At 31.7% G+C, this 17,187-nt stretch overlaps 1 protein-coding gene across 1 annotated transcript in view; it reads right to left on the bottom strand.

Annotated features, from left to right (window-relative positions):
* cep85l (centrosomal protein 85, like) overlaps positions 1-16,586 on the bottom strand; it is a 77,069-nt gene extending 60,483 nt beyond the window's left edge. Inside the window, 4 exon segments of the mRNA XM_051138132.1 lie at positions 12,303-12,461; positions 16,204-16,261; positions 16,264-16,331; positions 16,334-16,586. Of these exon segments, the coding sequence (XP_050994089.1) occupies positions 12,303-12,461; positions 16,204-16,261; positions 16,264-16,331; positions 16,334-16,361 (313 nt within the window). The 5' untranslated portion in view covers positions 16,362-16,586.
* Positions 16,587-17,187: the final 601 nt, after the last annotated feature.

Below are 17,187 nucleotides of genomic sequence, written 5' to 3'. Positions count from 1 at the left end.
TGATGGTGCTGTAAAAGAGATTAATTTAGAGAAAAACAAGAACAACAACAAAAGCACATTAAAAAGCTAGTGGTAAACTTGTGGTTAATTGCAGTTACCTAGTTAGGGCCCTATGAATTCGTCTTCATGATAATAACCAATTAAAACAGAGGCAAAGAAAAGCAAAAAATAAAATAAAAATAAGGTGGTTTTGGTTTCCATAAACACAACTACAAATATCAGTCCACAGGAAGTGAATGATGTGTGATATGGTAAGGAGATATTTCAGTGATCTTACACAGCTTCCTGCTTTCCACTGAACTGAAAAAATGGAACAGCCAATACTAGCAAATAGCTATGACAGAAAATGTAGGTCACCAACATGGGGAGCTTAGAGGCTTCAAAGCCATATCATTTCTTGACTAAACAACATTGTTGTATATGTATAAATAGCAAGATTTGGTCTCAGAAATATAAATATCCACAGTGAATATCCCAAATCATTTGGAAATACAACATATTGCAAGACTAAAAGGCTGGGAATGCCGTTTCTTGTTGATTTTAATGATATGTAACTTTCTGTTAACTCATCCTTCAGCCTCCATGTGATTTTTAATACTGACCTTAACTAGCCCTATTACTTATGATAGTATATTGTCAAAGTGGTTTTCATAAGGAAGTCCTTACCTTCCCTTTTCCTCCATAATACGATCAAGATATGCTGGATACTAAACAGATCTGCTTTCAACAGAGAGCAAAAATGCAAGTTAACCCATCCTGGTTGTGTGGTTGAAACCCAGAGAGATTATTAATTAAAAAGGGCAGGGCAGGAGCTTCCAAGTGCGAGTGTGGCTGCTCTCCAAATGTAATTAGAAAGCTTCACACTGACAGACTTCCATCCTTTCACGCTCCCCTCATCTATAAAAACACAGCATCTTATTAACCGTTCGCATACTACGCAGACTGGTTCTCCAAGTTATGGAGTTGTGATGGAAAATCCTATTTGGGTGCGATTTAATCAACGCTCTGCTTGACCCCTAATTCAGAATTGATTAAGCCGGTGTTCACATGCACAGAAAATCCTGATGACTCTGCCAAAAGGTGAAACGGTGCGTTAGCTGTGGGTGACCCAAAGCTGGCAGGATTTTTAACACTGGTTGACACCACGGAGTTTTCAATACAACACAATATGTCAGACGAGCAAATGAAGATGCCAGATGTCTCAAAGCAGATGCCAGAGAAATATCACTCGGGAAATCAAGTAAAGGGGCTTCACAAGTTACATCATCATACATTACAATTTAAAAACAAAAAAAGGAAAAAAAGACCCAAAAGGATCAGTCATATAGTCTACAAGCTTTCTTTAATATGCAGATTGTTAGGCGTTAATCAAGAAATTGTAGTTTCCTAAAAGATATTCCACATCATGAATTATCAATAATTCAGTCATGAATTATCAATAATTCAGTCATTGTCAGTTATTTGAATTTATATTTATATATATGTATATATTTATTTATTTATATCTCGTAATCATAATAAATTGGATAAGTGATATATATCTCATGTATGTATGAACAAATGTAAATATAGATTTAAATAAAATTGTTTCCATTTGTTTTCATTTGTTTTTAATCTTTGATATTTATAATTTTATATATATGTAGAAAAAAGTTTAAAAAAGTACAATTAATTATATACATTTAATTTGTATATCTATACATTATGTATTTATTTCAATAAAAATATATACATAATATACATTATATATATATATATATATATATATATATATATATACACACATTTATTTTTATTTCAATTTGTCTATGTACATGTCATGCATTTAACTAAAAAAATCTATAAAAATATATGTAAATATTTACATATTTAAATAAAATCACGCATTTGTTTTTGATTTTCTAATCTAACATATAAATAAAAAGTAAAACATATATATATATATATATATATGCATATGTATGCATTATAAAATATATGTGTAAAAAGAATTTAAAGCAATATACATATATATATATATTTTTTTTTATATATATTTTTTTTATATATATATATATATATATATATATATATATATATATATACATATATACATATATACATATATATATATATATATATATATATATATATATATATATATATATATATTATATATATATATTATATTCATTTTACATATATTTCATTTATTCATTTTACATATATTTCATTTATTCATTTCATTTTTTGGACTAAATAAATTGCCTAGTTAGAGGTCTAGTTTTTATTAAGACGACTCAAAGTCTAAGCTATTCAGAGTGTGGCAAGTCAAAGCTGAGAAGTAGAATAGTTTCTGTTATACTTACAAAGGTTGAGGACTCTTAGTGAAAGGCTTTTTTTTGATAGCGGTACATTTGGCTGCTCTGTTACTGGTATAAAAAGTAATTGTTTTTGGCTTGTTTTTGGGAGGAAATGCTATTAGGCGAACTGCCATGAAGCAACGCACACCCATTCGTAGGACTTATCTGCAAGGCAAATTAACAAATTCGTCTTGCATATATGGATGAGCTGATATGAGCAATTTACTAAATTTAATTAGTCTACCATATGCCTCATTACAAACTCATTGATGAAATACCTCATATCTTTATTACTTTTACAATCACCTAAAAATCTAGCAGTTACTTGAGTAAAACAGTTTTGGCTCTCATGTAAACTAAGAAGAGAATGTTAATTGAGCGTTGTGTCAAACTCATTCCTCATTCAGTCTAAGCCGTCATTAGCGCGATGAGTTGGGAGCAGCTGGCGTATGAAATATGTTTCGGGGTGGGGTTATGGGGTACAAGGCACAGAAGGCCATAAGCAAACAATACCCCCCCTTAATCATGTTAAATGTATTACCCAACTCTCAGTCAAATGCTAATACGCTAGTCCCAACTGGCTAATAAGACAGTGCCAGGAGCTAATCCAGCACAAATCTAATAGAGGCTAACATTTTGACCTGGATTTCCCTTGGGACTAAAATAATCGGTGAAGATCACTCAGATTTGAACAGAGAGATTTGATTAATAACACTAGATTGATACTAGTTTTTTTTTTTTTTTAATAGAGCAGCAACTTGTATAAGATTGTTCACTAGTTTCGGAAAATGTTAAAGATCATTTATTTGTCAAAAATCAAAAATTGCCACATCAATGTAAATGTGAATTACAATAATACTCTCAAATCTTCATCCAACCACAGACAAACAAAAACAATAAAGTAACTTCTGGGGATCTGTTCAAAGCTGAATAACCATAACAAATACTTGTTTAAAGTATATGAAAAAGGGCTACACCTTAAAAATGTGCGTTTCATTTTAATTTAATGACAGACTTTTGGTTTAAAATCCAAAAATATTATTCAAATCACAATGAATTAATAATTAAATAATCACTTCAAAACAAATAACTGTTTATTGAACAATAATAACAATAATAATATTTTTCTAGCTTTTTATAACAAAGATTGTTCTAAAAAAAACACACATAAATAATTTTATGCAATATATATAATGCATATTTTCTCTAAGGAAATTAAAAATAGAATAAAGCTACACCTAAACTGTTTTTTTTTTTTTTGGTTCTTTGGCACACTTTTGTTTTAAAACTCAAAAATATTAAAAGCATGAATAATCACTTCAAAATGAATAACTGCTTGTTGAACAATAATATTATTTCTAGCTTTTTATAACAATGATTATTATAAAAAAACAAATCAATTTATGCAATATATATAATGTATAATACCTGTAAGGAAATAATAAATAAAACAGAGCTACACCTAAACTGTGATTTTTATTTATTTTTGACACAATTTTGGTTTAAAATGCAAAAATATTAAAAGCATGAATAACTGGATAATTACTTCAGAACTAATAACTGTGTATTGAACAATATTTTTTTTTTTAGCTTTTTATGACAAAGATAGTTGAAATGAAATAATTTACGTTTTATATATATATATATATATATATATACATATACATATACATATACATATATATATATACATATATATATATATATATATATATATATATATATATATATATATATATATATATATATATATATATATATATATATATATATATATATATACATATATATATATATATATATATATATATATATATATATATATATATATATATATATATATATATATATATATATATATATATGCATATTTTCAATAAGGAAATTATAAATAGAATAGAGCTACACCTTATTTATTAAAATTCAAAAACATTAAAAGCATGAATAACTAAATCACTTCATAACAATTGTTCCATTGAATAATAATAATAATAATTTTTCTGATTTTTATAAACAAAGATTGCTATAAAAAAAAGAATAAATAATTTTATGCAATATACGTAAAGCACATTTTCTGTAAGGAAATTATAAACAGAATACAGCTACATCTAAACTGTGATTTTTATTTATTTTTGACACACTTTTGGTTTAAAACACAAAGGTGTTCACTTCAAAATGAGCTGTTTGTTGAACAATAATTGTTATAAAAAGAATAAATAATTGTATTCAATGTATATAATGCATATTTTCTGTAAAGAAATTATAAATAGAACAGCGCTCACCTAAACTGTGATTTTTATTTTTGACATACTTTTGATAAAAAATTCCAAAATATTAAAAGCATGAATAATTAAATAATTACTTCAAAATTATTTTTTATATTGAACAAAAATAATAAATATTTTCTTGTATTCTGTTATTATTACACTCTTTATGAAACATATAATATAATAAATATTTGCTACAATACAGAAACAGAGCTATATCTTGAATGATATTCTAGTTTAAACCCACCCTACATCTGATTTAAACTAAATACAGACACATAATTTTGTCATACACAGATAATTGCTTCTTCGCTCTTCCCTACAAATAAGCACTGATGTGTGCCATCGAAAGGTTAAAAAACAATGCAACAGCACAGTGGCACAAATACACCGACATGCACGTCACTTGCTCCTCGTGTATTTATGGATGCTCCAGTGGCATCCAAGGCATCCCTTCCAGCAAGTCTTAGGGCACCTCTGTGTTTATTCTTGGCTAATAAGTCATGCGACTCAGGTTTCTTTCGGACACAGCTGATCCTCACACAGCAAGGCGACACCTATACCGTCCTGAACTACATTGCGTAAATGCTCCACAGATAGGCATGTACCATGAGTACCAAGCAAAAACAACACTCAGACAAATCAGAAGTAAGGCAAGTAGGGCAGATTCTTGATGAATTAAGACTAGCTATGTCATTGTCTTAACATCAATCCCATGCAAGAGTTTCTGAAAGGAGCCATCGGCCCCCCAGGGGTAATTACGAAGCTGCTGCTGCTGCCCATGGAAAGGTATAATTAGTGACTCAGGTCATGAGGCGTCCTGGTTCAAAACGAAAGGAATTTCCTGTGCCTTGTTCTAGGTCAGCCACCGGCAGCTCATTTGGAGAGAGGGAATTCTGATCCTCAAGGTGGACGAAAGTAGGTAAATTAATCTGCAAGAGGACACGTCTCTGGCACTTTTCTCAAGGTTGAACGTGTCACAGGAAAGCCTGACACTTTGGTAGGACAGGGTTTTGAGAATGAAGACGTCTTATAGGGAGAAGTCGCCAGTGGGTCGAAGGGCAAGATGACAACTAATAACCGTCAAGCAACCTTTAGACTTAACAGGTTACATTTACTTCATATATATGCATGTATATACATATACATACACAACTTTTTAATACATCAAAGGAAGAAACTTTAGGGTTTTCTTTGTAATAAATAAATAAATAAAAAATAAAATCAATAGTTTTAAATGCTAGGTTTCACATAAGTATAATTAAATTAATTTAAATTAAATTATTAATGTTTTTGAAGATACACTGCTGTTCAAAAGTTTGGGATTTGTAAGATTTTTAATGTTTTTTTAAGTGTTTATTTGATTAAAAATACAGAAAAAAATAGTAATACTGTGAAATATTATTGCAATTTAAAATATTGGTTTTCTATTTTAATATATTTAAAAATATTATTTATTACTGTTGTGCAAAGCTGAATTTTTTTAAATCATTACTCCAGTCTTTAGTGTCACATGATCCTTCAGAAATCATTCTAATATGCTGATTTATTATTAATGATGGAAAAAGTGCTGCTTAATATTTTTTGGGAACCTGAGAATTCCAGGATTCTTTGATGAATGAAAAGTTTAAAAGAACAGCATTTGTTCAAAACAGAAATCTTTCCCAACAATATAAGTCTTTACTATCACTTTTTATCAATTTAAAAGATTCTTGCTGAATAAAAGTAATAATTTCTTTCAAACAAAAAAGAAAGCATTGACTGACCCCAGACTTTTGAACGGTAGTCCTTTTATCATTTTATTCAACAATAATACATTTTTCTAGATTTTTATGACATAAAGATTGTTATTAAAAAAAAGAATAAATAGCTTTAAAAATAAAAATATTTATTTTTTATTAAATTATTAATAAAAAAATATTAAAAGCATGAATAAATAAATAATTTCATGAAAACGAATTTACATTAAACAATAACTATTTTTATTACACAATAATAATAAACATTTTACTATCACTTTTTTTTATCAATTTCAGCACATCCTTACTGAATAAAAGTATTAATTTCTTTCAAAAAAAGAAAGAAAACATTGACTGACCCCAAATTTTTTAACGGTAGTGTATAGTTACGAAAGATTTCTATTTTAAATAAACGCTGTTCTTTTTAACATTTTATTCATAAAAGAATCCTGAAAAAAGTATCACAGGTTCAAAAAATAAAATAAATAAATAAAATATATATTAAGCAGCACAACTGTTTCCAAATCATGATGATGATTTCTGAAGAATAATGTGACACTGAAAACTGGAGTAATGATGCTGAAAATTCAGCATTGCATCCCAGGAATAAATTATATTTCAAAGTATATTAAAATAGAAAACCACAATTTTAAATTGCAATAATATTTCACAATATTACTGCTTTTTCTGTATTTTTAATCAAATAAATGCTGCCTTAATAAGCTTAAGAAACACCTTTTAAAAAAAAAAAAAAAACATTAAAAATCTTACTGATCCCATACTGAACAGCAGTGTAGATCCTAAAGTGTAAAAATAGTCCGAAATAAGAAAGCACGAATAAACTTTTCAAAACCAAAATATATCATATCAACTATAAATTATATAAAAAAAAAAAAAAAAATGGCTTGAGGCATGGTGACTCTGCATCTGAGGTCACATGTGCTCAAAGTGACAATATGACAGGATGTCCTCAATGCAGGACATGTCCCCAAGCTCACAGATATACGGCACTTTCTAACGAACCGTAATGAGGCCGTCTGCTAATTATGAAACCCACATGAGGAGAGCACACCCCAGCACAAAAACACAGAAAAAGCTAAGGCCTTTGACTAGCAATTAGCAATAGCATGGCTATAGACATGCAAAAAGGGAAACTAGATCAGTAACTCCAATGTTTTCAGCAATACATTTCTAACATTTATAATGCGTTTAGAAACAATTCTCTGAATTGCCTTTACACAGGCTTTAAATCATCACAGAAAAAAGAAAATGGGACAGCAGCTATTAAATTATAGGGTGCCGCTGTCTGTACATTATGGCTAAACGTACCAGACTGTTTTTTATAGAGTGAAAATGAAATAAGCCAATTGTAAGCTGAAAACTAGATATAGCGATTTTATAGAGTCTCCCAGAATAGTATTCTTTTTTCATGTAGATTACAGCCAGCAAGTCTGCATTAGAATTTGTCATGAAAGAAAGACTTTGGAGAGAAGGACTTCAGGCCTGCATAAAACCATCCTTGAGCACAGTACAACATGGCCAGATTAAAACAAAGAGGCTTATTTTGGAGAATCATTTGTAAACCTTTCTTTATCAGATTTCCTTCGCCCTGCACAGCTCGACAGTGCATTGTCGGCAAAATCACATTGGTCTCACTGCAGTGAAACGGTCATACTTAAGCTTGGTTGTATTAAACTATTTAAGTGACCAAAAAAAAGGAACTCAGTTCTTATTAGAACAAAATAAACCACAAACAAGAACCTTCCCTGTTTACAGGCTCAACAAAACTCAGTGCAGTGACAATAGGGTTTTTCTCCATATAGTGGAGTTCAATGGGAAGCAATGAGTTGAAGGTCCAAATTGCAATTGTTTCAATGCAGCTTTAAAGGCCTCTACACTACCCCAGCTAAGGAATAATGGTCTTATCTAGTGAAACGATTGGTCGTTTTATTTAAAAAAAAAAAAACAAAAACAAATATATATATATATATATACATATACATACACACACTCACTTTTTAACCACAAATGCTCATCTTGCACTAGCTTGACTGGAAAGGTCACTGGGTACCAACCCAGTGTTTACAAAGCAAATGTGCAAAGAAAGTCAAATGGATGTCAGATGTCAAATAGAAAACCACTATTTTAAATTGCAATAATATTTCACAATTTTACAGTTTTTTCTGTATTTTTAATCAAATAAATGCAGCCTTGATAAGCATAAGAAACTTCTTAAAAAAAAAAAAAAAAAAAAAAAAAAAAAAAAAAAAAAAAAAACAACATTAAAAATCTTACTAATCCTAAACTTTTGAACAGCAGTTTAGAACCTAAAATGTATCTAAATGAAACAGAAATGAGAAAGCACAGTTAAATTTGTAATACCAATATATATTTTTATCATATGATAAATTAATAAAATAAAAGTATCCACCGATAACTGACATTATACTGTTATGTTGGATAACAGGCTATTTCACCAGTCAAGATATCCAAATTTCCCTATAAACTGTATCTAAACATAAAGTAAGTCAAAAGGCCTTTACCAAAAAAAGGTAAAACAACGATATCGGACAATTCTGAAGTTGGAGGAGAAAATGAGATGAGTTTTTGGAACCAAAGTACACAGGTGAAGAACTAACCGCATGTGACTTTTCCAACCTTATTACGTTGTGGACGTGCATCGCAGAGCCAGTGCAAGATCAGCATTTGTGGTAAAAAAAAAAACTTTCTTTTTTTTTTTTTTTCTAGATAAAATTCCTTGGCTGGGATTAATTTCATTTCAACTGAAGCTCCCATTGAAGAATGGAGAAAAAAGACATGAACATCCTGGATGACATGGGTGTGAGTATATTATCAGGAAATTTGCACTTTCTTTGGTTATTTTTCTTGGAAAATCTGTGTAATTATTATTGAAAGCATTGACAAATCAGCCAAACTGTTTGATAAACAAACAAGTCATGGAAACTTATGAATGACAGCCATTAAAATTCAGCTTTGAGTCTGAAGTTCTGCAGATTAGTCATCACGTCTAGCAGTGCAGGGGTGGTTATAGTTATTTTCTCTACCATGCGGTGATATCACGGCTCTCATCCTACACAGCGATTACAGATGTTTCCATAGCAGATCTGCCCTACTTCTGGAGCCAACTCACACCGGCTGCTCGCATCTAGATCGGCACTGAGACAAAGTCTTGAGATCATGCTTGACTGAGCCGGTTTGGACTCACTCTTGTACCATCACAAGTTTTTGCAAAAGCCAAAATCACAATGTACAACCTGTGGCTCTGTGCTTGACCTTGACTTGAGCCCTAAGCGGAGGCGTATTTACTGCGCTAATGATAAAGAGATCAATTAAACCACTGAGCTGTAATCAATACGAGCATGACCGCGGTCCGCCCGATGGCAGGACGGGCTTGTTTCTGTCTTCCAAGGGCACCGAGCCAGGCAAACGTCAACTCCCTTTAGACAGCAATGGGACAGGAAGCAGGGTGAGGATGGTGAGAGAGAGATGTTGGCTATTGGCTGCCGAAATGTAGGGCAGAACAGTGCGCCTCCAGCTGGGAGATCACACTGGAAAAGACATGATATGCCATAGCATAAATCCATCATAGCCCTAGGCATCAGTTATGATTATAAAACAGGGGCGAACAAAACCTCATAGATTTCTATTGAAGGAGGAACTGAGTAATTGGTCTAGTGACCACAAAATAACAGGAGGCTTGGAAGCTTTTTGACCTAGCAATACCCCAGAACAAACTAGAAACCAGGGCTGTCATGAATCCTTGATTAAATTTGAAAACTCGATTTAAAAAAAAAAAAATATATATATCATTAATTGCATTTTGCCCAATGTCGAGTAACCAACGAAATACCAAAAGTGGCACATTCTACAGACAAAACATCTTTTGCAATTCCATTTTTTAACGCTAGACACAATTTTTTAATGCAAATATTATGCCAAAACATGTTTTTGCACTTTTTTTGGTTATTTTTGGGGAAAATCTGTGCAATTATTATTAAAAGCATCATCAAATCAGCCAAAATATTTAATAAACACACCTAATGGAAACTTGTGAATGACAGCCATTAATATTCAGGTTTTATGCTAAAGTTGTGGAGATTAGTCATCAAATATTTAAATACGTAATGTCAATAAAAGTCAAAATGTTAAAAACAGCTGTTTTTTTTCAGGTTTCTTTGATGAATAGAAGAACAGCATTTATCTGAAACACTCTTTTGTAACATTATAAATGTCTTTATCGTCACTTTTGATCAGTTCAAAGCATCCTTCCTAAATAAAAGTATTAATTTCTATAATTTCTAAAAATGATACTGACTCTTGGCTTTTGAATGGTGAAGACTGGAGTAATGATGCTGAAAATTTAGCTTTGATCAAGGAATAAATTGCATTTTAAAAAATATTCAAATAGAAAGCAGTTACTTGAATTAGTAAAAATATTTAAAAAATATCACTTTTGCTGTATTTTGGATCAAATAAATTTAGGCTTGGTGAGCAGAAGAGACTTCTTTAAACATGAAAAAAACTTACTGTTCAAAAACTTTTGACTGGTAGTGTATGTTAAAGTTTTTTATCCAGTACTTAAATTTGATTTGATTTCAGCTTTATTTCATTTACAAAAAATGTTTTTTAATAGTTTTATTTAACAACAACAACAAAAACAACAACAACACTGCTAATTAACACTAACTTATTTGGCAGGCATTTTTATCCAAAATAACTGGATAAGCATTCAAGGTTTACAGCTTATTTAGTATATGTGTTGACTGGTAATTGAACCCATGGCCTTGGTGCTCTTAGGAACTGGAATTGAGATACTGGATACTGACCACCAGCATCTAGTAAATAAAGCTCATTAGTGCTGCTAAATCTAAGTGACTTTCAATTTATGCTTGTAAATATATTCCATGGGTTTGTTTTGAATGTAACTGTAAAGGAACGGCCTTCCACTGAATTCTCCTGCATAATGCATGAAGCGTTTCACAGTAAATGTACTACTTTTTGACCAAGCTGCCTTACGGTGATTATAGCTGCTAAGCTGTTGGTAGTTATATACACTGAAATATGTATGACTATATCAGAGATCCCATACAAGAAATATACGCAGACATCATCTGGTGTGATTGTTTTGACAGTCAGCATTTAATCACCATTGCAATTTGAAAGTGAAACCTAAACAGCCTTTAGTCCATAAATCAATCTCCCCAACCTTGAAAGCATTACAATAACTGAAGGTACATCACATTTAGGTTACTGCCAAAACTCCAAGCTAAGATTTATTACACACAATATTCATTTTCGCCATCAAATGAATAAACCACAGTTTTAAATGTATGAGGCCCTAAACACTTGGAAAATTATGCAAGTGGTTGGTCTTACAATTCCTATATTGTCTAAAAGGTTAAAAAAAAAAAGCTTGACTCAATGAAAAGGATCATTTTCTGCAATGATCAGATTGTTTGGATGCAAACAATCATTTGGAAAGAGAGACAACTAATGGATTTCACATCACTCATCATCTTATAATCTCTACCCATAAGCCACTGCACACATTGGCCTAAATATATTTAAGAGACACTGAAGCATGACCTATTTTCAGAGGCTTCTACAATCCGTTGCTTGCTCAGGGTAACTTCTCAAAAATCAGGAAGAAAGCTCTGGTTTGACCTCGCTTAGGCATCAAAATCTGTACATTTGTTGGTCACGGCGAAACTAGAGCCAATCCTATTTGAGGTTTTGTCTGACTAAAGCGAAGCATGAGGAGACGGGTCATGACTTTAGGCTGATTTTGTAATGAGCTTGCTAGAAAATGTCTGACTGCGAAAACCAGCCATGAATTACAAACAGCCGATCAATAACACGTTTCACACCTCACAAAACAGATTAAGCCACATGTGGTTTGTTCGAAAGCAGGCAGGGTCATAAACGTCTTGTACCTTCTACGCTGTCAGAACACGAGGTCCCGATGCCGGTATCGCCACTGTCCGAGGCAGCGCTGTGACGTCGCCCGCGGCTGCTAATGCCAGTGGCGGAAGAAGAAGCTTGCCATGCCGAGTCGCAGCCTGGGACCCATCCAGGAGAGGACGTGCTCGAACCTAGGAGACAAACAGAACAGTGTTACCATGGAAGAGGAGGAGACAAACAGAGGGATGGCATGTCCAACAAACACATGGTTTTAAACTGTATCAGCATTTAAACTACTTTGTTTATTCACAATGAGAGCCTTTTAGTTAAGTAAGCATTTAAAAAGAGCTGGAAGGGCAAACGGATACTGCATAAGACAACTCATGCTGCAAATCTTACACCATAACATTGAAGAAAATAAGATGATTGTGTAAATAGAACTGGTTCTTTTTCCAGGGAAAAAAAAAGAGAGAAGAATTTAAACAGAAAAAAAAAAAACTAGAATTTAAACAGAAAAAAACAGAAATGCTAAGAAAATTATGCATTTAATATTGATATAATAGTTAATGGTAATAGCATTTGTTTTTTATTAATAGACATTATTATTAATGGTTTTGTTTTGGTATTTTATATTACAAGACTTTTTTTATATTACAAGACTTTTTAATGTTTTTTAAAGCTCACCAAGTCTGCATTTATTTCATCCAAAAAACAGCAAAAGCAGTAATATTGTGAAATATTTTTACTATTTAAAATAACAGCTTTCTATTTGAATATATTTAAAAATAAAATTTATTCCTGTGATCAAAGCTGAATTTTCAGCTTTATTACTCCGGTCTTCAGTGCCACATGATCCTTTAGAAATCAGTCTATTTTTTATTATTATTATCAATATTTGAAACAGTTGAGTACATTTTCAGGATTCTTTGATGAATAGAAAGATCCAAAGATCAGCAAATAAAAAGTTTTGTAATATTATACACTAAACCATTCAAAAGTTTGGAGTCAGTTCAATTTTTTTTAATAGAAATTAATATTTTTATTTTTCTATTTAGCAAAGAAGCTTTAAATTGACCAAAAGTGATGATAAAGACATTTATAATGTTACAAAAGATTTCTATTTCAGAAATACTGTTCTTCTGAACTTTCTATTCAAAATTCTACTTAGCTGTTTTCAACATAATAACAATAATAATAATAATAATAATAATAATAATGTTTTTGAGCAGCAAATCAGAATACTAGAATGATTTCTAAAGGATCATGTGACTGCAGTAATGATGCTAAAAACAGCTTTGAAATCACAGGAATAAATTACATTTTAAAATATATACAAATAGAAAACAATTATTTAAAATAGTAAAAAATATTTCAAAATGTTACTGTATTTGGTGAGCAGAAGAAACTTCTTTAAAAAACATTAAAAATCTTACTATTCAAAAACTTTTGACTGGTAGTGCATATATGCATTACCATTCAAATGTCTGGGGTAAGTAAGTTTTTAAAAAAAAAATAAAAAAAATAAATAAATAAAAAAAGATTTTTCTTGAGGAGCAAATCAGTATATTAGAATGGTTTCAGACTGGAGTAATGATGCTGAAAATTCAGCTTTGCATCACAGGAATAAGTTACATTTTAAAACATATTGAAATAAATAAACTTTTATTTTACATTGTAATAATATTTCACAATATTGCTGTTTTTACTGTATTTTTAAACAAATAAACAAGTATAAGAAACTTCTTTTAAATAAACATTTAAAAATCTTACTCCATCACCCCATTTAAAGGGCCAAAAACTACTAAATCACCAAAACAAGGTGAAGTTCAGTGAACCAAATGGTCAGTCTTGCCCTAGAGGGCTCGTCCCCAATATCTGCTGGCCTAATCTATTCGGAGGTGTAATCCGTTTAGACATCACCATTTAGGCTGTCCTCAGTAATGCCTGACAGGGAAAAAAGTGGAATACATAATCACCCTTGCCAACATCTCTCAACATGTTGATTTGCTTCCAAACAGTGGAGAAAAGAAAAATCATAATACAACGTTTTAATGAAAAATTACTATAAATATATTTTCAAGCAGATCATAAAGAAAGTATTAACATTATCCTTTCCCTTTCAGGTACAGTCAGCAAAATCTGACTATATATCTATAATAGTTTAAAGCACTTTTCCCTGAAACAGCACATAAACGGAACAGATAATACAGAAAACCCAAACATACTTCAGATTCCTTATATGATTCTCAAACCTACAAGCGTTCATGATCCAGCTGAAATCACTAAGGTCAAAACCAAAATTAGCTCTCCGTAATTCGTGGGTGGAAAAACCTCAAGTTCATACCAGTTCATATGAAAGTGATCCACATTAGCCATCCTGACAGAGTAGCAAAACTGCAAATATCCCGGGTAAACATAGGGCTTGTTGTTGATGAGGCACCAGCAACTTCTAGACCACCAACAGTTATGCAACGTGATATGAATTATTAAAAACACTGGCAGAGAGACTTGTCAGAATCCGTTGCATCACTGTTCAATATTTAGACAGCTTTCAACACACAAAGTGTAAAAACACAAGCTACTAAATACTGAACACGTGTTTGTTTGGATTTTACTGATTCCACTTTACAATCTATGAAATAATAGAAAGTAGATTGGACTAAAGATACATGTAAGCCATTTAAATTTCAACATTTAAGAGAAAAAACAATTACGTAAATATGTAAATATTTTTAATGCAATAATATAGCATTTCTAAATTTTATATATACACACAACTGGTCAAAAGTTTTTGAACAGTAAGATTTTCTCTTCTGCTCACCAAGTCTGCATTTATTTGATCCAAAACACAGCAAAAACAGTAATATTGTAAAATATTTTTACTATTTAAAATAATTGCTTTCTATTTGAATATATTTAAAAATGTAATTTATTCCTATGATTTAATCTTAATTTTCAGCATCATTACTCTTCAGTGTCACATGATCCTATAGAAATCATTCTAACATGCTTATTTTCTATTCAAGAAATTAAAATGATCAGTTTAAAACAGTTGAGCACATTTTTTTAGGATTCGACGAATAGAAAGATCCAAAGATCAGCATTTATCTGAAATAAAAAGCTTCTGTAACATTATACACTATACTATATATATATATATATATATATATATATATATATATATATATATATATATATATATATAATTTTTTTTTAAAAGGATGCTTTAAATCAAAAGTTATATATAAAACTTTCTAGTCAAAGAAACCTGAAAAAAATTCTACTCATCTGTTTTCACATGATAATAAAAATAAATGTTTTTTAGCAGCAAATCAGAATATTACAATGATTTCTGAAGGATCCTGTGTCTACAGTAAGGATGCTAAAAATCAGCTTTGAAATCACAGGAATAAATTACATTTAAAAATATATTCAAATAGAAAATAGGTATTTTAAATGGTAAAAAAATATTTTAAAATTTTACTCTTTCTGCTGTGCTTTGGATCAAACAAATGCATGCTTGGTGAGTAGAAAAGACTTCTTTTTATATATATATATATATATATATATATATATATATATATATTTAAAAAACACACACATACACATGTATATCTCTTCTGGGTGCCACAACACTGCATATATTAAAGAGACCCCTCAATTAAAGAGACAGAGCACGTTAGAGACCCTTGTGTCCATTTCTGACTCAAAGACAAAGCTGAAGGTGACACGAGTGATGCTGTCAAACCATCACAGTTCAATAACATCAGAACGCTTATAACGGAACACCACATATCTAATAACCCACTGCCTGGCCGTGCGAAACAACAATACACGCTCCGTTACACGCGCCAGTCCAAGATTAAACATGGCTGTTCCTATGAACATATATCTGGCTTACATTGTGTCATTACACAAGCGCTAGTCTCTCACCTATCTTATAAGCGTCGAATCCGTCCTCAAAATCGTTCCTGGCCCACATCGCGCTCGGTTTCGCACACACTGAACCGATAGATCCAACACAACGAGCCGAGACAAAATGCGAGAGCCCACCAAGAAGAGGAGGGGGAGGTATTTAAGTGAAACCGCATTCCATAGCCACGAATGACTGGAAGAACCTGCGTGTAGAATCTGAAATCGAAGCGTGTATTTGTCGCTACGCGGTAGTCCCGAAAGGCTGGCGCGTATGTCGCAGATTTGAGCCGGAGTTATGAACTAGTATTCGCTCTATGACTCGCTGGCAGCTGCATCGCGAGGATGTGATCTCACTGCCTGCAGCTCCCTCCAGAGATCCGCGAAGAAACGCAATCACAGTCAGAGCGGGCGACACTGGCTCCGCCCACCGAACGCACAGCCACAGCCACACTATTACTGTAAGTATATGAAGGAAAGACCGGGGCTAGTTGTCACACGGGTGAAAAGTGGCTTAACCCTTTAACGGCCAAGAATTCCTCTGATACGAGTAGGAAACAGGGTTGCCAGGTTTTCACAAAAAAACCTGCCCAATTTCTTTTCGAAGTTTCGAAGGGGATCCCCCGATAAAAATCGCGTTCCGGGGGGAAAAATACACGTTTTTAGCATTACAGGGGACAAATATTACTTTAATCCACGGCAACAGTGTTAAAGTAGCCCAATTAAGCGGGAAAACCGCGGACTTGGCAACACTGGTCTGAAAATTAATTAACGGCTTTTTTTCAAAAACACCACCACTTAGAAAACATATTTTGTTTACAATTGTACATTTTGTTTTCCCCAGTTATTTGTTTCATATATTTAAATCTAAACTATAGCGATATATATTATAATATAATATTCTACATTATTGTAATTTAAATTTTGTTTACAATTTTACAATCCAATTTACAGATTGTTTTCACGACGCGTCATCAGTCGTCCATAATGGCGGCACTGAATGTA

This window comes from Labeo rohita, chromosome 20 (assembly GCF_022985175.1).
Source record: "Labeo rohita strain BAU-BD-2019 chromosome 20, IGBB_LRoh.1.0, whole genome shotgun sequence".
In the NCBI taxonomy this organism is placed as follows: domain Eukaryota; kingdom Metazoa; phylum Chordata; class Actinopteri; order Cypriniformes; family Cyprinidae; genus Labeo; species Labeo rohita.
Note: the sequence above shows the minus strand (reverse complement) of the source record. Positions and strands in the feature narration are given on the sequence as shown.